Source organism: Manacus vitellinus, unplaced genomic scaffold, assembly GCF_001715985.3.
Source record: "Manacus vitellinus isolate BGI_N305 unplaced genomic scaffold, ASM171598v3 scaffold_168_pilon, whole genome shotgun sequence".
NCBI classification, from domain to species: domain Eukaryota; kingdom Metazoa; phylum Chordata; class Aves; order Passeriformes; family Pipridae; genus Manacus; species Manacus vitellinus.
The window spans coordinates 68,312-90,872 of NW_021939180.1; the positions used below are offsets into that span (position 1 = coordinate 68,312).

At 52.1% G+C, this 22,561-nt stretch overlaps 1 protein-coding gene across 1 annotated transcript; it reads left to right on the top strand.

The window, feature by feature from the left end:
- The first annotated feature begins 452 nt into the window (after positions 1-452).
- FBXL20 (F-box and leucine rich repeat protein 20) lies at positions 453-18,785 on the top strand. Its single transcript, XM_018069970.2, has 15 exons — positions 453-502; positions 2,087-2,148; positions 6,214-6,268; positions 7,981-8,055; positions 9,728-9,822; positions 11,160-11,228; positions 11,562-11,657; positions 11,912-12,038; positions 12,248-12,322; positions 13,525-13,655; positions 14,905-14,965; positions 15,711-15,755; positions 16,746-16,802; positions 17,628-17,840; positions 18,561-18,785. Exons 2-15 carry the CDS (start codon positions 2,087-2,089, stop codon positions 18,666-18,668), a joined length of 1,269 nt encoding a protein of 422 aa, XP_017925459.1. The 5' UTR covers positions 453-502; the 3' UTR covers positions 18,669-18,785.
- Positions 18,786-22,561: the final 3,776 nt, after the last annotated feature.

Sequence of the window (22,561 nt, forward strand, 5' to 3'; positions counted from 1 at the left end):
GAAAGAGATGTTAGGAAAAGCGAACTTGGGGCTCTGGGTTTTCATCCCTAGAAACATTTGGAAAGCCTGGAAGTCCAGAACAGCCTCTTCCATTTATTTTTTTTTTTTTTCAGAGCAGTTTTATTTTTGTGAGGACTTGCCAGAGAGTCACCATGTCCACTGATATATTTAGCTGTACGTGCTGCCATGACTTAGCAAAATCCCATTTCCAGCCTGTTTTCACCCAGCCTCTGCCATCTGAGCCCCCAGGCTCTGAGAAAATAGGTCTGGTGATGCCCCTGGCACTTCCCAGCCTCCCAGGAGAGCGGCAATTCCAGAGGTTCTCCCATGGAGCACATCCTGCCTGGGCCCACCCACCCACCCCCCTTCCATCAGGTTTTAAGTCCAAGGACTATTTTTAGCCAGACAAAAAAGAAAAACAAACATTCCTTTAGATTAGTGCTGGTCAAAGGGAAACTCCTGCAGAAGGGACTGTGAGGCTGGGATTTGTGCTGGGATCCAGGTGGGATTTTCCTGCCCAGGGATTTGATGGGCAGCAGTGGAGTTCCCTGGGAGGAGGGAGGGGAGGCTGTGGCTGCTTTGGAATCTCTGTTTTAATCTGTTCTCTCCTGCTCTGGATCCTTTTTGGGAGTCTCCTCCTGCTCTGATTTGCTCCTTTAACTTCTCCTACCCCTTTTTTTTTTAGGGAGGAGGGTGCTGACCTGGACAATGGTGGGAAAGGGGATGGATCTGTTGGTGTAACTGTGGGGGAGAGAATAATTCCTCTGCCCTTCTCCTTCACTGGAGCTCTCTGTGCTTTCCTGGATTTCCCAGCTGATCCCATCCCAGAGCGGGCACGTGCTGCTTTCCCAGCCTTGGGAATGTCTGTCCCTCCTGCTGTGGCACTCCAGGGTCACCTGCCAGGAGCTGGGTGGTGCTGGTGACTCTGGGAGATGCCCCTGTCTCCGAGGGAACTGCCCTCCCGGAGCTCTGGGAGCTGGGAATGGCACAACTCCACTCTTAATTAGCAGCAAATTGCCTGTCTGGTTCCTGTTCAGGACCTGCCAACTTGTGATGTCTCTGGTGGGAGGTGATAAAAGTGTCTGTGGGGGGGGAGACAACACTTGTGCTGGGTGAGATTTTGGGAAGGAACGTGGGAGAGTTCGTGTCCTGCTCCGGCGTCTTGGGATGATTCAAAGGCAGGCTGTGGTTTGGGAACACAGCTTTTGGGCCTGGCTCCAAAAGCCTTGGGTTTGGTGTTCTCTGGTGCCCATGGTGTTATCCAGTTCCCAGGTTTTAATCACTGGTGGGAGTGTTTAAAAGGCAGCAGGTTGGATCTTCCCGCTGGATTTTCACGTTGGATTTCAAGCTGAGATACCAAAAGCTGGTGCTTTGGTGGGTGATGGGATTGGATCCATGCTCAGGAGCAGGATAATTGGAAGGGGATGGATCCACCTTCAGGTACAGGGTATTTATGAGGTGATGGCATTGGGTCCATGCTCAGGAACAGGATAATTGGAAGGTGATGGATCCCTGCTCAGAGTTGGGATGTTTGGAAGGTGATGAGATTATATCCGTGCTCAGGGATGGGGTATTTGGAAGGTCATGGCATTGGATCCCTGCTCAGGGACAGGATATCTGGAAGGTGATGGGGTTGGGTCCCTGCTCAGGGACAGGATATTTGGGAGGTCATGGCATTGGATCCCTGCTCAGGGACAGGATATCTGGAAGGTGATGGGATTATATCCCTGCTCAGGGACAGGATATCTGGAAGGTGATGGGGTTGGATCCCTGCTCAGGGACAGGATATTTGGAAGGTGATGGGGTTGGATCCCTGCTCAGGGACAGGATATCTGGAAGGTGATGGGGTTGGATTCCTGCTCAGGGACAGGATATTTGGAAGGTGATGGGTTTGGATCCACCCTCTGGGAAGGTGATAGGTTGGATCCACGTTCAGGCACAGTTTGAAAGCTGGAGCACAAAATTTACCTGTTAAGAACTTACTGGAGCAGATGTCTGGAAACAGCCTTGTTAACCAGCCACTTTCTTCCCTGGGCCTTATTCCCTGGAAGTGTGGCTGACCTGTGGCACCTGTGTTTGCTTGCAGATGTTCTCAAACAACGATGAGGCCGTGATCAACAAAAAACTGCCCAAGGAGCTGCTGCTGAGGTGAGTCCCTGCCCCTGGGGGTGGGATTTGGGGCTTTGCTGCTTGGGCTTGGACTGGGTCACTCCCCAAAAAGCAGCACAGGGTCCAAGGTCTGCGTCAGCAGCAGTTTGTGCTGAGTGTGATCAAGTTTTGGGGGTTAAAATGCTGAATTAATTCGCTCCTTGCCTGTTTTGTAGGTGGAGGGACTGTAGGACTGAACAAGTCCTTGGTGAGGAGGAGTGGTGAGCGTGGGCTGGTGTGGAGAGCAGGGTTGCACTCCAGTGGGCTTTGTCCTGCTCCTGCTCAGCAGGAGCCAGATGTTCAGCAGCTGGCAGGATGGTCCTGTTGGGAAAAGATCTGCCAGATCAGGCTTTGTGGATTGTTAAGGTTGGAAAAGACTTTTAGGATCACTCCTGTAGGATGCTCTGGCCCCATGTGGGACAGAGTCCCCCTGGGAAGCAGGAGGGGGGTGAGGGGGTGATTGTCCCTCAGTTGGATTCGGGTTTGTCAGTGCCTTGAGCTCAGATGTTGGGCTGGAAACGGGGAAGGCAAAGGCAGGAGGGAGCTGAAATTATTAACACCAATAAAGTTATTATTAACACCTGCAGTTCTTACACTGCAGGAAACTGGGGGTCTGTCAACAGTCTGTGGCTGTAAAGTCTGGGGAGAGGAGTGTGAGACAGGAACTGCTGCTGGAACAGAGGGAACAGGGAAAAGGTCTCACTATGTTTAGTTTTCACTGCACTGCCACCTCTGGAGTGTTATTTCCAGCCTGATCCAGGTTCTCTTATCCCTGTGTTCCTCACCCAGTGGAGCCCTCCCTGCTGACAGGGTGGGGGTTTGGGTTTGGAGCCTTGGGACACAGGGAAGGGGCTGTCCAGCAGAAAAAGGGGGATTTGGAGAGTGACAAAAAATTGTCCTTCTGGGTTTTTCTGAGAGTGGATTGTTGTTGTGGTGGGAGCAGACACGACAAAGGCAGGATTTGTCCTGGTGGGGAGGTGACAAGGCACGGGCGGGTCGGGGACAGGTTGGGAAGAGAGTGGATGTGTGAGGCAGGGAATGTGGGGAATCTGGCAGGGAGGAAAAGGCCAGGGATGGAATTGAATGGAGATTTCACATGGATTTCAGGGGAAGGACAGGTGTGTGTCCACAGGTCCAAGGAGCAGGGCCTGGGTGAGGTTTCTGGGAGGTGGAAGTGGAATGATCCCGAGTGGGACCAAGGGTTGAGGTTTGGGTCATTCCTGCCTGTGTGGAGGGACATTCACCCCCAGGGGTGTCACCTGCTGGCAGGAGGCAAAGCTCTGTCAGAGTCCTGCCCTCTGGAAATGCAGGACAAACGTCCCCAATCCAGGTGGGGCTGAGCAGGGGACAGGGAAAGGGGTGATGCCCCCAGAGCACCGTCCCCTCCCACACCCCAGCCCCACAGAACCCCTGTGCCTTTGGGGTGGCAGAGGCTGCTGCTCTCCCCTTTCACATCCTCCTGCTCTTTATTTTGCTCAAGTGCAGCTTCCACTCCTCAGCCACACACAGGAGACACGGAACCCATCTGAGATGGGGCAGGGAACAGGCCCTTCCCCAGCAGCACTGCCCAGACACACCAGCCTTTGTCCTGCAGACACTGACACCCATTTACAGGAGATTCCTGCAGGGAAACCCATCCAAGTTTCCCTTTCAAAGGCCGCACTGTCAATCCACACTCATTAATTTTTGCAGTCTGTTGACAGTGAATTCCAGCTCTCCAAACCATCACTCATGAACTTGAAACATTTATCAACTGCTGGTTTCTCCCTGGTTCCCCCCTGATCCTGGACATTTGCTGGGCAGGGATGGCCAGTGACACCCAGGCACCACAGGCACAAACATTCCCACAGGGAATTCTCCCAGGAGCGTGAGAACTCTGATGTCCTGCTGGAATTCCCTGTGTGGGGCAGGACCTTCCCTCCCTTCGTACCACAAATCCTTCTCCAGTTGTCTGGCAGTGTTTGTGGAATCATGGAGTGGTTTGGGTTGGGAGGAACCTTAAAGCCCATCCAGTGCCATGGGCAGGGACACCTCCCACTAGCCCAGGTTGCTCCAACCTTGGACACTTCCAGGGATGGGGCAGCCACAGCCTCAGCAGACAATCCCAAATCCATGTCCTGGCACTGCTGTTCCTGCTGCAGCTTTGTCTCCTGCCAGCTGAGAGCCAGGAGGTGACACCCTTGGAGGTGTCACCCTTCCCACACACAGAAATGAGCCAAAGCACCAAAAAGCAGCATTCCCTGCTCTGCCCTCATTCCTTGGCTGCTCCAGCTCCTCTTTGGGCAGTTTGGTGTCTCCAGGGGGTGAATCCATGGTCCCTGTCAGCTCCAACTGTGCTCATGTCCCCAGAGGGGGAACCTCATCCCTGTTTCCCTGTGCTGCCATTCCTGCTGCCACAGGAAAGGTGCTTTTATTCCATGAGGTCTGGGAGCCAAACCCCAAGCCCCAGCCCGGATTTTCCGTGGCCTCTGGAGAAGGTTTCACTCCCGGGGTGATGTGGGGCTGTTAAACACCCCCACCTTGGCAGGAGCAGGGACCAGGCAGTGGGAATTGGGCTTTTCCTGGCTGGTTCATGGGCAGGTCAAGCAGTTTGCAGCTCTCTCCTGGCCTAAGCAGCTTTGATCCGTGCTCTGCCTGCTCCCCCCTTCCCAGCACACCCCCAGCACTGCCTCTGCCATCCAGCATTCCAGCCCCACCCTGCTTTATCCCCAAGGAGCTGGAGTTCTTGGGAACTGATGAGGAGGTGGGAGCAGAGCTGTGATTTCTTCTCCCCCTGCCCAGCCCATGGGAGCAGAATCCACCTGGAATGGTGACTCACTGGCAGGAACTGCTGTGGGTAATTTTAGAAGGCTGAAGGTCTAAGCTGGCTCACCTCAGAGCCCTCAGCATCCAGGGATTTCAGCAGGGGCCTGACCCTAATCCAGTTAGGGACAGTGGGAAAGTGAGGAGTCCTAGAGACCCTGAGTGGATTAAGAGGGTGAAACCTGAAAATTGCTCTAAGTGGGTGTGTTTTACCCAAACTGGCCAGGGCTGAGCTGTTCAGCTGCACGTGGGGGAGTTACTTTGCAGTGAAACAGTTTAATCCGCTGCAATTCCAGCCTTAATTCCTGTTGGGAAAGCTCAGCCTGCCTTCAGCTGTGGTCACTGCTCGGTGATAAAGTTGATTTTGTGGATTATTTCCTCGCTGTCAACTCTGAGGAGAGAAAAGACCAATGTAAAAGAGTTGGGAGCAGAACAGGAATCCTTCCTGGATGGAAAAATAAATATCCCAGCTCGGTGCCTTCGGGTCTGTTAAGGCAGAATTGGGAAAAATTATCCAAGTAATGCTTTTCTGGGCACCTTGTGCCGGTGTCCCACCACCCTCACAGGGAGGGATTCCTTCCCAATATCCCACCTAAACCTGACTTTCACTTGGAAGCCATTCCTGCCTCCACACATTCCCCCTTGTCCTGCCGCTCCAGGCCCCTGTAAATGCTCTCTCTCCGTGTTTCCTGTGGCTCCTTCAGGTGCTGGAAGGCCACAATTAGGTCACCCTGGAGCCTTCCCTTCTCCAGGCTGAGCAATCCCAGCTCTCCCAGCCTTTCCCCACCGCTCCATCCCTCTAATCACCGGGGTGACACCCGGGACTAATCCGGGCACCGAAACCGGGCCCGTCGCCCGCTTTGATCCCTGGGCTGGGAATGGTGGCACTGCCCAACTCCTGGGAGCTGTTGCTGGAGGTGCTGGTGCCTTGGACTCGCTCCCACGTGGAGTCAGAGCCAGCCATCCCAAAATCCCCGGGTGTGCTCCATGGGCTGGCCAGACCTGGGGCTCTGGGGCTCTGTGTGGGGCCACGACCCCCGAATTTCCTCTCCAGAGCTACTCCAAGCTTTGAGGTTCCCGTTTCCCTGGGGCTCCAGAGCTGCTGTGTTTCCCTTTGGTTTGGGAGCTGCTGCCTCTGCACTTCTTTTCAGCTGAATCACAAAGGAGTTTTGCTGCCCCAGGCTTTTCCCCCTCCACTACCACCTTTGTTTTCCACGTTCCCCCTGTGTTAAACTAATAAGGTGCCTCTCGTTTCTCTTCCAGAATTTTCTCCTTCCTGGATGTGGTCACTCTGTGTCGCTGTGCTCAAGTTTCCAGGGTAAGAACCTTCCTCCTCTTCCTGGTGGGTTTTAGCAGGGGGTTGGATTTGGGGAGGCAAAGTCCTCTTGCTCCAGCCCTTCCCAGTCACACAGGGGGCTGTACCAGGGACCTTTGTGCCACTGAACTGTTATTTGGTGTCCCCTGCTAACACTGGAAGATTCCCAGTGAAGGGGACTCCAGCCTGGAATAGCATTTTCCAGTGTCCCAGGTATGAGGGGGGCTGACTTTTTGCCCAAACCTTTCCCCTCAGCCTGGGTTTGTCCGGGGAGCCCAGGGCTGCTGGAAACCCCAAAGCTGGGGGTCTGAAACAGTTTGGGTGGAAATACAGGAATTCTGATTCACAGGGGGTGCTGCAGAGCCAGTGGAAGTTTATTTCCTCCCTGGATGTAGTTGGAGTAAGCATGGAAAAAAAGAAAAAAGAGTGTTTTGTTTGGGGTGGTTTCTGTCCTTCGTGGGCTTCAGCTGGGGAAATCCAGCTGGGAATATTCACTTGGGAAAGTTCCTCCAACTGCAGGTCAAATTATCTGGAGCTTCCAGGTTCATTCTGGGAACAGCCAGAGGAGGCACTGCCACAGGAAGGGTGGGATGTCCATCCAGGGGAGGTGTTGGAGTGGAGTGTTCACTGTCCTGGCTGGGTCACCCCTGCACAAACTGCTCAGTGCATCAGTCCAAGCATGTTGTAATCAAAAAAATTATGCTTAAACATTATTTACTGCATTAAAACTGGCCCTGTGTGGGGCCTGGGCGTTGCAGTTCCCACCTGGATAACACAGGTCTGGGGAGGGAAGGACCTTCCAGGTGAAATCCGCGGCTCCAGCAGGACGGTCCCGGCTGGAACGGGATCCTGCCAGTGTCAAGGTGCCCTCCTGGACTGCCCCTTGCTCCTGTTTGCACAGGGAACAGCATCACTCACCCCGTGGCACAGCACGTGAGGTCCCTGCAGGAGGTGCAGGAAGGCTCTGGAACGTTCCCTGCCCAGGGAATTGTGCAGCCACCGGTGCATTTCCCACCGGAGCCGTCGCTTTTCCCGAGGACCTTAAAACAAAGATCAGCAATTCAAACCACAAAGAGAAAATCACTTAATGCCCAGTTCTGCCCCTTGCTCTGACTCTGCACCTATTGTTGCCCAAGAGCTGGTGTTTTGGGCTGGGAGACGAGCTCAGGGCATGTGAGGGATGGGATGGGATGGGATGGAAAATCCACCTGTACTTATCCCCGATTTCCCAACGCTGAGCTCCTGGTTATTACCAGATCTGGTTGTTTACTTTGATTGGGTAATTAAAACTTTACACACAGCTCTGTGCTGATTCACTGAGGGCAGAATCACCAGCTCTGGGCTCCTGCCCCTCCTTTTTGCAGCAGGAACCACGTGAGATGCAGGAGGTTTGGACCAAAACTAAAGCCCCTTGTGAGCGTTGAGGGTCCCCTGGGGGGGACTCACCTTAATTCCAGATACCCACAGCTTCTCCCGCCCTGGGGGCACCAATTCCCTGCCTAGGGGACCTGGAATTCCAAGTTATTCCCTGGGGTAGTCCCAGCAAGTGCTTCTGGTACCTGCCCAGTTCTCTGTGTTGGAATTCCCCCATTGGCTTTTCCACCTGGGACACTGAGAATGTTGTTCCTCCAAGGAACAAAACTGGGACTGGGTCCCCCACTGACCTTTTTTTTTATCATATTAACCACACATTTACATTTTTTCCCCCCATAAAGGCATGGAATGTTCTGGCCCTGGATGGCAGTAACTGGCAGCGAATTGACCTGTTTGATTTCCAGAGGGACATTGAGGTATCATTAAGTGACATACAAACCCATTTTTTTCCCCCCTTGTTAAGCTGTAATTACAGCCTAGAATGGATTCATACTCCCAGAGTAACCCTTTTTTACCTTCCCTGGGGATAGAGATCATTAATTTCAGCTCTTCAGCTTCGAGGAGCCTTTTAAAGTCTTGGCAATCCCATTCAGCTTTTGAAAATGGACAGAATTATGTGTCTGCATCAAGCCTTGAGAGGGGCTAATGGAAGGAAAGTGGTTTTGCCTGTTCTGAAAAAACAGAAATTAGTAGAAAAAGTGTGTTTTTGGGGAAAACTGCTGCTTGTTTGGAGCAGAACTGAGGCTGTTTCTCCTTCTCCTCCCAGTCAGCACAGCACTGATGAGACCACAAAGGCTGAATGTCTGTTGAATCCTTCCCTGTCTGTCTTTAATATCAAAAATTGAAATTTCAGTGAAGATGATTTGGGGGGGATGAGGTCAAAAGTTCTCCCTAAAAAGGTGCAGCTTTGGAGTTGCCTCGTTGTCGGATCTGTTGGATGTGGGCTCTGCACTCATAGGGGTGGTCTTAAAATGGAAAGTGCCTTGAGCAGGAAAAGGGAGCAGAAAAAACCAACCCTCAGAATGTTTTATTCCATTAAAAAAAAAAAACCAAAAAAAATCCTGAAAAAACCCAACCCCTTTTAAAAGAAAACGCTGGGATTTGTTGTTCCTCACCTCCAGAACCAGCTGGGCTTCCTGATGTGCTCAGGCTTTGCTTGGAGGGAGTTAAATCCAGCAGTTGGTGTAAATTATTGATACAGGCGTGTTTGGATCCCCTAATCCAAGCAGGATCCACAGGCTTGCCAGAGGAATTGCAAAATCTGGGAGTGTTGCAGCTCCTCCAGCCTTTTTCCAGGGATGTGGAGCTCGTGGAGCTGCTCCTGTGGCCCAAAACTCACCTTAGAGATCTCAGTGTCCCTCTTTGGTTGTGGGATTATGTCGTGTTGAGCCTGATCCTTGGTTTTGGGGGCTTTTTGGGGACTGGAAAAGAGATTCCAGAGGAGCATCTTCATCTTCTGTTGCTTTTAAATGCCAGTTAGTTCAGGGAGAGCCGAGGGATGCTCTGGTTTGTGATGAACAACCAAAGCACAGGGGGAGGTTCTGGATTGCTGAGCACTGCTCAGATATTCTCCAGAGGGTTTGCCCTTTCATTCCCAGGGAGAGAGGAAAATCCTGGGCTCTTTGGAGACTTCCAGTGAACACAGATTTGAAATAAAAAAAGCCTTTTTCTGGATCTCTGGAGCCACAAGCGTTTGAATCCCTTTTCCTGCCAAACTCCTGGGCTGGTTCTGCTCCTGAGTGGAAGTTTGGGTTTATCCCTTGGAAATCCTGCTGCCCAGGGTGTAGCTCCCCTCCCATTCCCTGGGGAGTCTGTGGGGATGTCCAGGAGCCCCAAACTGGGGGGAAGTTCCTTGGAATTCCCCCATCCTTGGCCGATGGGCTTCAGGGAACTGCTCCTTGTCTCTCCATCTTCAGAAGCTGAATAATCCCCCCCTTCCCCCTTCCCTGAGATCCTCCCCGTGGCATTTTTATTTCCTTAGCACCCTAAAGTAACAAACCTGTTGTTAACCTGCCAAATGTTGAATCCAGCTGTCTGGGGGTTTTTTTTTGGGGGGCAATGCTGAGGTGCCCTTTCTGTCTCCCCCAGGGCCGGGTGGTCGAGAACATTTCCAAGAGATGTGGGGGATTCCTGCGGAAGCTGAGCCTGAGGGGCTGCCTGGGAGTGGGGGACAACGCCTTAAGGTAGAGCTGCCCCTTCTTCCCGCTTGGAATTGGGCTGGGAAGGGGGATTTGGCTCCTCCATCCCCCCAGGACGGGGATAATTCAGCACCACTTCATGCCCCAGCCCCTCAGCCCGTGTGTGTGTGTGAGGGAAACCTCGAGGGCAGGGACAGACACTGCTCATTTCCCGCTTTAATTGGTCATTTTTAACCTCAGCCCGGGTTCAAAAGTCTCATTAAAATTCAGTTTTTCTCGGTTCTCATTAAAATCCTGTCAGCTGCTGTTCCAAACTCAGGAGGGATTGGCACTGAGGGGCAGCTGAGGCCTTTAGTGGGGCTGGGAAATCCCAGGGCACGAGATGGGCCAGCAGAAATCACTGGTTTTCTGGATTTCCTTCTATTTTCTTGGGTTTGTTCTTTATTTTCTTAATTTTGTTCTTTATTTTCTTAATTTTGTCCTTTATTTTCTTGATTTTTTCCTTTATTTTCTTGATTTTCTTTTACATTTTCTTGATTTTCTTTAATATTTTCTTGGTTTTTTTAATATTTTCTTGATTTTCTTTTGTATTTTCTTGGTTTTCTTCTTCATTTTCTTGGTTTCCTTCTTTACTTGTTTTCTTCTCGATTTTCTTCTCAATTTTCTTACTTTTCTTCATTCTTTTCTTATTTCTTGATTCTCTTGATTTTCCTCTTGATTTTCTTGATTCCTGTTTCTTGATTATTTTCTTTTCTTGATTTTCTTCTTCTTTATTGATTTTCTTCTTTACTGATTTTCTTTACTCATTTTCTTCTTTACTGGTTTTCTTCTTTACTGATTTTCTTCTTTACTGATTTTCTTCCTTATTTTCTTCTTTATTGATTTTTTCTTCATTGATTTTCTCCTTTATTGATTTTTCTTCTTTACTGATTTTCTTCCTTATTTTCTTCTTTATTGATTTTTTCTTCATTGATTTTCTCCTTTATTGATTTTTCTTCTTTATTGATTTTCTTCCTTATTTTCTTCTTTATTGATTTTTTCTTTATTGATTTCTTCTTTATTGATTTTTTCTTTATTGATTTTTTCTTTATTGATTTTTTCTTTATTGATTTTATTCTTTACTGATTTTCTTCTTTATTGATTTTCTTCCTTATTTTCTTCTTTATTGATTTTCTTCTTCACTGATTTTCTCCTTTATTGATTTTTCTTCTTTATTGATTTTCTTCCTGATTTTCTTCTTTATTCCTCCTTTATTTCTTCTTTAACGCTCGAGACCGTTCTGCCAAACCTTAATGTGCCGTGTTCCGTTTCCCACAACTGCTGTAAACCCCCTGGAATTCTGTTCCCTGGCCAACCCAGTGTTTTCCCTCCCTTTCCCAAAGGACCTTTGCCCAGAACTGCAGGAACATCGAGGTGCTGAACCTCAATGGCTGCACCAAGATCACGGACGCGTGAGTAGAGCTCTTCCCTCAGCCCTGGCTGCTCCAGGGCCTGTTTCCCACCCCTTTTTTAAGGGAAAGCCTTGGCTGTGTGGGAGATGATGGAATCATGGAATGGGTTGGCTTGGAAGGGACCTTAAAGCCCACCCAGTCCCACCCCTTGCCGTGGGTTGGACACATTCCACAATCCCAGGTTGCTCCAAGCCCCATCCAGCACTTCCCACAATCTTTCTGGGAGTTCATCCCATTGTCCCCACCCCCTGCTCCCCCCAGAGTGCCCCTCCATGGATGTGTGTGAGCTGGGATGGATCCGTGGCAGGAATTGTCTCCCTGTCTCTCTTCCAGCACCTGCACGAGCCTCAGCAAGTTCTGCTCCAAACTCAGGCACCTGGACTTGGCCTCCTGCACCTCCATAACCAACCTGTCCCTGAAAGCACTGAGGTAGGAGCCAGCAGCACTGGCTGTGCCAGCAGAATCCTGGAATTAAGGTTGGAAAACACCTCTAAGACCACCCGGGGAACGTCCCCCTCGGGGCCGAGGTTTGGGAACTGTGTCCCCACCCAGGGGGGATGTGGGGTGTGGGAGTGTCTGTGCTCACAGGGCTTCCAGGAATGGGCATTTCAGGGGTGAAAAAGCAGGATTGCCTCCCAAAACAAACCAGCATTCCCATGTTTTCCCCTCTCTCTCCCCCCAAGCGAGGGATGCCCGCTGCTGGAACAGCTCATCATCTCCTGGTGCGACCAAGTGACCAAGGATGGGATCCAGGCCCTGGTCAGGGGCTGTGGGGGGCTCAAAGCCCTGTCCCTGAAGGGCTGCACCCAGGTATGGCTCTGCAAAAGGGGGAGAAGCACAGCTGGGATGTTCCTGCTGCTCCTCAGGGGGCGGGGAGGGAACACTGGGCATTTCTTTTACTTCCCAAAAAGTTCCATCGCCCAAAGGCCCCCAAAGCCCTTCTGGTGCCCCCCCCAGCTCCAGTGGGTGGGTTTTAGCAGTGCCAGGTTGTCTCAGTGCCTGTGTTTCCCCCCCCCCAGCTCGAGGATGAGGCCCTGAAGTACATTGGAGCACATTGTCCCGAGCTGGTGACTTTAAACCTCCAAACCTGCTTGGTAAGTGAGGCTTCCCAACATTCCAAGCCCATCCCTGAGCAGAACCCTGTGGAATGTGCTCCGTCCTCGGTGCAGTTGGAGCAAACAGTTGATGAAAAGCAGATTTTTTGGTGCCATTCAGGAGGGTTGAATGAGCCCCAGAGCAGCCTTTGCTGTGTCAGGGTTGTCCCTCCCTTCCCTGCCCTCCCGAATTCATTTGCAGGATGAGCTGGAAAAATTCTTTCCATCAGTCCTGGAGAGTGGCCCTGCCAGGCCTTTCCTCTCATCTCTTTGTGGAACTGAACCCAAAAAATGCAGTTTTCCTGCACAGAAGGGCCCTGAGCCAGTTCTGCAGTGCCAAAAATGTGCATTTTTGCCAAAAAATAGATTGGAATGGGCTCTCTGTACGTGCCATTGCACAGTTAGTCTGGAACAGCAGCTGGGCAGCCTCTTCCTTTTCCAAGGAAGTGGGCCCTGTGGCCAGGGATGGGGCTGGATAAACCCCCTGTGTCTGGGAATGGGGCTGGATAAACCCCCTGTGTCTGGAAATGGGGCTGTATAAAACCCCTGTGTCTGGGAATGGGGCTGGATAAACCCTCTGTGTCTGGGAATGAGGCTGGATGGGATCCCTGTGTCTGGGAATGGGGCTGGATGGGATCCCTGTGTCTGGGAATGGGGCTGGATAAACCCTCTGTGTCTGGGAATGGGGCTGGATGGACCCCCTGTGTCTGGGAATGGGGCTGGATAAACCCCCTGTGTCTGGGAATGGGGCTGGATAAACCCCCTGTGTCTGGGAATGGGGCTGGATGGACCCCCTGTGTCTGGGAATGGGGCTGGATGGGATCCCTGTGTCTGGGAATGGGGCTGGATAAACCCCCTGTGTCTGGGAATAGGGCTGGATGGGATCCCTGTGTCTGGGAATGGGGCCGGATGGACCCCCTGTGCCCAGGGATGGTCTTTCCAAGCAGGAATAGCAAAGGCAGGAATCCCAGCCCCTTCCCCATCCCTCCCCTGGCCCCACTCCCAGACACCTCCCTGCCCACAGAAAACGACTTCCCCAACATTTCCCAGCCACTCCAGTGGGGTTTCTCCTGTCCCAGCTGCTCCAGCAAAACCCCTCGGCGCATTTTGGGGTCGAGGGAGCCAGAACTCCTCCCGGGGGCTGGAACTGTGGGAGGGGAAATCCCTGGAATCTCACGTGGAATCTCACGTTGGTCCCGCAGCAAATCACGGACGACGGGCTGATCACCATCTGCAGGGGCTGCCACAAGCTGCAGTCCCTGTGTGCCTCCGGCTGCTCCAACATCACCGACGCCATCCTCAACGCCCTGGGGCAGAACTGCCCTCGCCTCAGGTGGGTGTGCCCCGGAATTCCCTGGAATTCCCTGGAATTCCCACCCCCACGTGGAGCGGGGGGGTCCTGGGGCAGCGCTCGGGTGCCACCGGGGCCGTTTTCAGCCTTCCTGGAAGGGCAGGTTTTGTCCCTGAGCTTCATCCAGGTGTGTTTTTTGTATTGAATGAGCAGAGGAAAAACCAAATTCATGGTTAAAACCTGTATAAAAATCTGGTTAAAAACCAGATTCCTGGTTAAAACCTGGTTAAAAATCGGATTCGTTTTCGGACTCTGAAGGTCTTCCTGGAAGGGCAGTTTTTATCCTTGAGCTTCACGCAGGTGTTTTTTTTAATGGGATGAGCAGAGGAAAAACCAGGTTCCTGGTTAAAACCTAGTTAAAAAAAATCTGGTTGAAAACCAGATTCCTGGTTAAAACTTGGATAAAAATCTGGTTGAAAACCAGTTTCCTGGTTAAAACCTGGATAAAAATCTGGTTGAAAACCAGATTCCTGGTTAAAAATCAGATTCGTTTTCAGCCTCTGAAGGTCTTCCTGGAAGGGCAGTTTTTATCCCTGAGCTTCATCCAGGTGTGGTTTTATGGGATGAGCAGAGGAAAAACCAGATTCCTGGTTAAAACCTGTTTAAAAAAATCTGGTTAAAAACCAGATTCTTGGTTAAAGCCTGGTTAAAAATCTGGTTAAAAACCAGATTCTTAGTTAAAAATCAGATTCATTTTCAGCCTCTGAAGATCTTCCTAGAAGGGCAGTTTTTATCTCTGAGCTTCATCCAGGTGTTTTTTTTAATGGGATGGGCAGAGGAAAAACCAGATTCTTGGTTAAAAATCTGGTTAAAAACCAGATTCCTGGTTAAAACCTGGTTAAAAATCAGATTTCTGGTTTTTAAACTCTTGTGAGTGAAGCTGGAGTAAACAAACTCCTGCCATGGTACCCACTGAGTAACTCTCCTCTTACAACTCTGGGAAACAGCTGGAAGACGGTGCCAGGCTCTTCCCAGTGCCAGGACATAAAATAAAACTCGGGAAGTTCCTCCTCAACACGAGGAAGAGCTTCATTCCATGGGGAGCAGCTGCCCAAGGGTGGGCGTGGATCCCTCTCTCCGGACATTCCAACCCCACCAGTGTCCCCCAGCCTGGGTGGGGTTGCACTGGGTGATCCCCAGGGATCCCTCCTGGGATTCTCCTGGGATTCCCCTGGGATTCTCCTGGGATTCTGGGACCCTTCCATGGCTCCTGTCACCTCTTTCCCTGCAGAATATTGGAGGTGGCGAGGTGTTCCCAGCTGACCGACGTGGGCTTCACCACCCTGGCCAGGGTAAGGGCTCCTTCCCTCCTTCCCCTCTTCCTTCCTCTTTCTGGGATAAATAACAAAAAAAACCCAAAAAAAACTCCAGTAGATTTTGGGAAAACTTCTTTTCTCGGTGTTTGGGTGGAATCTAAGTCACAAAAATTAGGGCTCGTGGGGTCTTTAAGTTACAAAAAATAAGGGTTTGTGGAAGCTAAGCTACCAAAAAAATAGGGTTTGTGGAGTCTAAATTGCAAAAATTGGGGTTTATGGGCTCTTTTAAGTTGCAAAAAATAGGATTTATGGAATCTGGGTTATAAAAGGGTTTATGGGATCTCTGGCATGGACCCACAGGTCTGGGAGGGGTTACATCCAAACCACATGAAACATTAAATACTTGGGAGTTACAGACTTTGCTGCTTGGTTTTTGAGGTTCATCTGTGTTGCCTACACATGACCCTAAATTTAAATTACCTTAATTACCATTAAAACCCTCTGTGCCTTTAAATGAGCGGAATTTCCTTCACTGTCCTTGGTGCTGTTCTTAAAGAAGAGGGAAAATTTCCTTCCAGTCCTGATATTTCATGGAGAAAACCCCCTAATTTTTAAAGAAAACTGTCTTTGTGGTGGTTACATTTCTATTTCTATTTCTATTTCTATTTCTATTTCTATTTCTATTTCTATTTATATTTATATTTATATTTATATTTATATTTATATTTATAGTCTGAACTTTACACTGAGTTTGGGTGTTTGGTTTTCTCTTTATTCCCAGAACTGCCATGAGCTTGAAAAAATGGACCTGGAAGAGTGTGTCCAGGTAGGAAATGTTTTTCTTTTGGCACAGCTGGTGAAAAATTAGTAGATTGTCTCCAGATTAGAACCTAATTTAGAATCCTGAGCAGTCAGACTGGCTGGATTTAGAGAAGGAAAATTTTGGTTTTATCTTTGTTTTGTGTTTCATTTTAATGCTGCTGCTGTAAATGATAAATATTTATTGGGAATGGATGTCAGGTCACGTCATGAATGTGTGAGGTGGGATTTCTGACGTGGGGTGGAATCCCAGGGAATGATCTTTACACTCATATGTTGCTAAAAACGACGGGGTTTTCCTCTGGCAGGTGGTTGGGACAGTGGTTGTAGAGGCCTGGAATCAAACTGGGCTGCAGCATTGACAGGGAAAAGGGTTGGATTGACTCGAGATCCCATGGAAAAACCTCCAGCCCCAAGGATAGACTGGAAGTGGATCCAGCCCAAGGAGGGAACAGGGCTGTGGGAACAGCCTGGCCTGGGGTTCTGCCTTCCTGGTGTTCCCAGGGCACAAACCCAGGAGCTGCCAGGAGGAAATGACACCCGTCCAGACAGGAAAAGGATCCCAAAAAAAGGAATGAGGGAAGCAGGGCCGAGCCTTGGCCTGGCACAAACCCATCCCAGGCAGCTCCCTGGGGGGCCTTGGGGTTAGAAACCATTGTGTGAGTCTCCTTCTTCCTGCAGAAAACCAGGGACAATCCACAGGCTGGGGGAGGGATCCTGAGCCCTCCTGAACCCCCGGGAGCTCCTTTGGCTCTCGGAATTGTGATCTGATCTCAGCTCCTTGGGGAACTTAAAAGCAACCCAGTGGTGCCTCTGCCTGCAAAGGGCAGGAGCTGATTCCATGAGGAGATGAGTTCCTGAGGGCTTCAGGAGAGTGGCTGTGGGGAAAACTCGGGGATTTGGGAAAATTCTGCCATTTTTTTATCCATAGAGAGGAAAAATGAAGTCCTTGTGCACCACACCCAGAGTTAAGGGGCCCTTTCCTCTTCTCTTCCAGATAACAGACAGCACCCTAATCCAGCTTTCCATACACTGTCCACGGCTCCAAGTCCTGGTGAGTATTCCAAGGGAGACTTCCAGCACTTGAAACAGAGGGATCTTAAACCCTCTCTGACTTCACAGTCGTGTTGCAACCGCTGGGAAGATTCTGCTGGAAACCTGACCCTGAGGAACCTCTTGTCCCTCCCCTGCTGTTCCCACTGATCCCTCAGAAGGGCTGTGGGGCACGGGGTTCTCCTGTGAGCAGAATTCCCAGTGGAATCTGCTGAATTCCCCCCCCCCTCAAAAAAAACCCCCACACCAGGTGGTGCCATCGTGTTCCTGCTGGTTTTTGGACCCAATTCCAGGGCCCTTCCCACAGTGGGTGAGGCCATGGGTGTCCCAAAGGTGGGTTCTCCCGTTGCAGGGGTGTTTGTGGGATTTCTGTGCCACCCTGTGGGTCTCATCCCTCCAGAGCTGCCTTTCCCATTCATAGAATCATGGGATGGGTTGGGTTGGAAGGGACCTTGGAGCTCGTCCAGTTCATGGGCAGGGACACCTCCCACTGTCCCAGGTTGCTCCAGCCTGGCTTTGGACACTTCCAGGGATGGGGCAGCCACAGCTTCTCTGGGCAACCTGTGCCAGGGCCTCCCCACCCTCACAGGGAAGGGTTTTTATCCATTCCAACTGGAAGTTTTCCCCTTGGATGCACAGAGCCCACAGAGCCCAGTGGCTCCGGTGCCGGGAGGGAGCACAGACCAGTCCTAAAACCCACTCTGCAAACCAGCCCAGCCCCACCCAGCACAGCCCACCCTCCCCCGTGTCCCCAGGGAGGTTGGGGCTGGATTTTGGGGTGGCAGGAGCCGTGTCTGACCCCCGAACTCGCTGTGTTTGGGCTCAGAGTTTGTCCCACTGTGAGCTGATCACGGACGACGGGATCCGTCACCTCGGGAACGGCGCCTGCGCCCACGACCGGCTGGAGGTGATCGAGCTGGACAACTGTCCCCTCATCACCGACGCCTCCCTGGAGCACCTCAAGAGCTGCCACAGCCTGGAGAGGATAGAGCTGTACGACTGCCAGCAGATCACCCGGGCAGGGATCAAGAGACTCAGGGTGAGCGGGAAGGGAGGCACCGCTCCGGCCGGGATTGGGAGGGGGGTTATCCATTCCCTCATCACCTGGGCTGGGAGAGCATCCTTGGTGCATCTGGAGTCATGGAATCATGGAGTGGTTTGGGTGGGAAGGACCTTAAACCTCGTCCAGTTCCACCCCCTGGGGACACCTCCCGCTATCCCAGGTTGCTCCAGCCTGGCCTGGGACACTTGCAGGGATGGAGCAGCCACAGCTTCTCTGGGAATTCCATTCCAGCCCCTCACAGGGAAAAATTTCTCTTCAATATCCCCTCCCAAATCCGTGTCTCCCTCTGTAAAGGAGGAGTCCTGGTCACATTTTATCTGCAGGGAGAACGTGGGTCTGTCAAGTAACGTCATAAAATCATGGAATGGTTTGGGTTGGGAGGGACCTTGGAGCTCGTCTGGTTCATGGGCAGGGACATCTCCCGCTGTCCCAGGTTGCTCCAGCCTGGCCTTGGACACCTCCAGGGATGGAGATGATCTTCTGTCCCCCACAGCTGCCAGAGGATTAATGGGATAGGAAAAAACCTCCTTCCTTCCTCATTCCCTGTAGCCCTCCTGGGGGGGAGGGGGGATCCCGCAGGTGAACCCAGAGTGAATCCCTCAGGTGAATCCCCCTGGATTCGGGGCGTGGCCCAGGTGATCCAGGTGCGCTCCACCCCCTCTGACCCCCCCTCCCTGCCCGTCTTTGCCGTTCCAGACCCACCTCCCCAACATCAAGGTCCACGCCTACTTCGCCCCGGTGACCCCCCCGCCGTCGGTGGGCGGGAGCCGGCAGCGCTTCTGCAGATGCTGCATCATCCTATGACGCTGGAACGCTCGTCCCGGCCAACTGAGGCTGGAATTGCGCCCGTGGCGTTCCGGGGGACACACCAGTATCCTGGAGGGAGGCGATCCCGGGGTCGTTTGCGAGGGCCAGTGAGCGGGGCCGGGAGCCCCCCCGGAGCCCCCCGGGATCCCCCCTGTGCCGGCGGGAACGGGGACTCGGCAGCTGGGACAGCTTTGGAGCGGGGCAATCCCGGCCCATCCCCGCTGGGCTTGCTCAGCTGAACCCCCCCGACCCGGAATGACTGATGCTGCTGGTGGGGTTGGAATAGGAACCGGAATCATTGGAAGTGGGGGCTGGGGGAGAGGAGAGGGACTCGCTTTAACCCCCGCAGCCGTTGGCCAGGAGGGAAAAAACCCCAACAAACCTGAAAATCCCAACAAGCTCCATGTCCATTCTTCAGCGAGGGAGTGAAGGAGCAGCTGCTGAGCCGGGATCCCCCTGGGAGCCAGGATTTACTTGGAACCCAGGATGTACCTGGGAGCCAGGGATCCCCTGTGCTCCCCCCCTGACCGTGCTCTCTCCCATATCCACACTGTCCAGCTCGGAGGCTTTCCCAGGTGCTTGTGGTAGACCTTGGAATCTGTGATGTTGGATTTTTTGACCCTCCCCACCTCCTGCTTTTTTCCTTTTTTTTTGTTTTTTTTTCCTTTCAGCGAGTTTTTAATTCAATCATTTCTTTGACATCTCCCAGCCCAAAGTGACCAATCCTTAATTTCAGTTTTAAAAAGGAAATTTTTTTTTTTCCCAGGAGAAGCCCGAGCCTGTTGGGAAGGTTTTTAAGGAGCAGGTTGAGCTGCACCCCAGGCTGGGCTCTTGTGGGATTTCTTGGCCTGTCTGAGCAAGGATTGGGTGTCCAAATTTATTCTGATTTCAGGTTTTATCCCAGTGACAAGGATATAATTCCCAATACAGGGAATAATATATATATATTTATATATAATTCTCAATACAGGGATAAAGTTCTAGTCTGTGTTCCAGCGACTGTAAGTTCCCTCCTCCTGTCCTTTCCCTCCATCCCTTCATCTTATCCCCGAGGAAAAGCAAAGTAGAACCTCTTTGCTTGTTGCCCTCATGAAGAAATTAAGGATTCCCTGATGGAGCAGGTCTGGGAGCCGCCCTGGCTCCAGGGAGCACTGGGGGCTTTCCCGACCTTCCCACCTTCCACAGGTAAGTGTGGAACCCCCAGGAGGACCCACAGGGATGGAAAGGGGTTGGGATGAGCCAGGCCCAGCTCGGGGGGGGGAGGGAAGGGGGGGGGTTGGGGGCTGGTTTTGGGGGCGTTTCAGGCAAAATCAGCGCAGGTGCTCCAGGGGAGCACGGAGAGCACGGACTGATCCGGGCATTCCAGGTGCCCGGGGTGGAACTGCTGGGCAGATCCCAAGGGTTTAAGGGGGCAGGGCCTGGATCAGGCTCCGGGGGGAGCTGAGCTGTGTCAGCCATTCCCGCTGGATGGAAGGAGCCCTCGTGTCCGTGGATATTCCTGCCCAGCTGGGGCTGAACCACCGAGGAACTGGGGCCTCCCCTGGGTCCTGAGGAATTCCTTTGGTGGGAGAAGAGCAGGTGCAGCACCAGGAACAGCTTTCCCGGGGTCTGGGGGGGTTGTTTTTTCACCAGGAGTTTGCTCCAAGGACAATGAGCTGCTTCCCAGGCTCTCCAGGCACGGGAGGGCCCCGGGGGCTGCACTCCCTCCACCTCCCCCCAGTCCCCCCAGTCTGTGCTCACGGTCTGCTGGGAGGAACTCCAGGCTGCTGTGGTTAAAAGGATACTGTCAATGCCTTCCTGTAGATGCTTTTGATCCCTTATATTTATTCAAATCCCCTTTAGCGCTGTGGATTCTCCCTCTCTCCTCGAGAGAGAGAGAGAGGGGCTTCATTTCCAGAACTTTCTCCAGGTTTCAGGGTGGCAGAGGATGGTGATCACCCAGCAATCACAGGATTTGCACAACTCTGGGAAAAAAAGCAAAACAAACCACTTTGTTCAGCTCATACTGTGGCAGGGGAGAGCGAAAAGTGGGATTTCGGAGGCGGGGTGTAGTTGGATGACTGGATTCCTTTGGAACAGAGCAGAGTTTTCCAGGGAAAACTCAAGAACACAGAACCCAAAGCATTCTCTTTTTCTGTTTGCCAACCAGGGTGGCAGCATTAAGGTAGCTCAAAACTACTTGACAGTGTCCTTTTAAATCAACTATCCGTCTTCAAATGGACTCTTCCTGATGTTTGTATTTATAAGTACCAATAAACACCATTTTCCAAGCCCTGTCTCACCCGAGGGATAACTTTGGGCAGGAAAATCCACCTCCTGCACCCGGGGGTAGGGGTAGTTTGGGGGTTCTCCAGGTGTGTGAACCCCTGGCATGGAGTCATGGAATGTTTTGGGTGGGAAGGGACCTTAAAGCCCATCCAGTGCCACCCCCAGGGACACTTTCCACAGGTCCAGGTTGCTCCAAGCCCCATCCAACCCTGGGATCCTTCCCGAGGGGCTGGTGAGGGGTGGGGGGGCTCAGCCCCCCCTCAGGTGGCTGTGAAGGGTGTTGGGCACTGGGAGTCTGCTCCCAAAATTTAGAGGAATTGCCCCATCCTGTGATTTTTAAGGTGTTCAAGGTCCAGGCCTGGACAAGGATCCCACCCCGGTGCCAAACCCGGCTGGGGCAGCTCCTCGAGTCCATCCCCGGGGCTGTTCCCTGCCCTCCCTTGGGAACATCCCTGTTCCCTGCCCTCCCTTGGGAACATCCCAGGTTGTGTCCTCAGTCCTGGGACGGGGGCTGGACTGTCTGTTCCCACCTCCCAGCAGAGTTTTCCTGTGACCTGGACCTGCCTTCCAGCTCCTGCCCTGCTCCCAACTCCTGCTGGGCCTCCCCGTGCCCTCGGAGTGCAGACAGGGCAGGGACAAAGGGATTTCTCCAGGGAATCAGCCCCGGACCTCCTGGAGGAGGAGGAGATCCTCCAGCAGACCCAGTGCAACCAAAAATGAGGCTTTTCTGCTCTTTTGAGACACTTTTTACCCCAATCCTGTGAGCGCTCCCGCAGAGGGGGAGGACGGGGTGGGCTCTCACAGGGCTGGTTTCAAACAAGGACTTTGACAAATTCCTCTTTTCTAAACCTGTAATCCCCTTTGTATTTTTATTTTATTTGTGTTGCTCGTGGCTGGCCCATGGTGTCGTGGGGTTTGGGTTGATTTTGGGTTTGGGTGGTTTTTTTTTGGACAAGGGGGGTGTCAGTGTGACAAAGTTCTTGGCTCGTTCACAAGTTCTTGGTGACAGTGTCCTGAAAAATGAGGTTTAAAACATTTTGGCCTCTTCTGGTGAAGGACTGTGTGGTTGAGGGGTGGTTTTTTTTTTTTTTGGAAGGGGAGGTATTCCCTTTAGCTTTATTTTCCATCTCAAGGTTTCTGTCCTCCCTCCCTCTGTGCCAAATCCTGGCAGAGGCTCCTCGTGCTGCAGCTTAGGGGGAGCAAAATAATGGAGAAAATCGAGGAGAAGCCTCTTTCCCTCCTCTGTGCAAATCCCTGTCCCCTTCCCAACTCCAGCTCTGTCCCAGTCGGGGTTTTTAACCCATTTTTTCCTCGGGGGGGGCTCAATCCGAGGGACTGGGCCCAGGAGCTGAGCCCTGTCCTGGTGCTCCCTTGGGTCTGTGGTGCAGAGAGCTGGGAAATGTTGTTTTAATGGTGTGATTGGTACTTTCCTGGACGCTGGGGGTACAATAATGCATTAACTGACAGTAAAGGTGTAGATACAGATATATAATATATGTAGCTGAGGTGGGGGGATGCCAAACCCCCGCAGGCACCACAGGGATGAGGTCACTCTCCATGCCGGGCTCCTCTCCCCATTCCAGGGCTCTGCTCTCCATCCCGGGGTTCCTCTCTCCATCCCG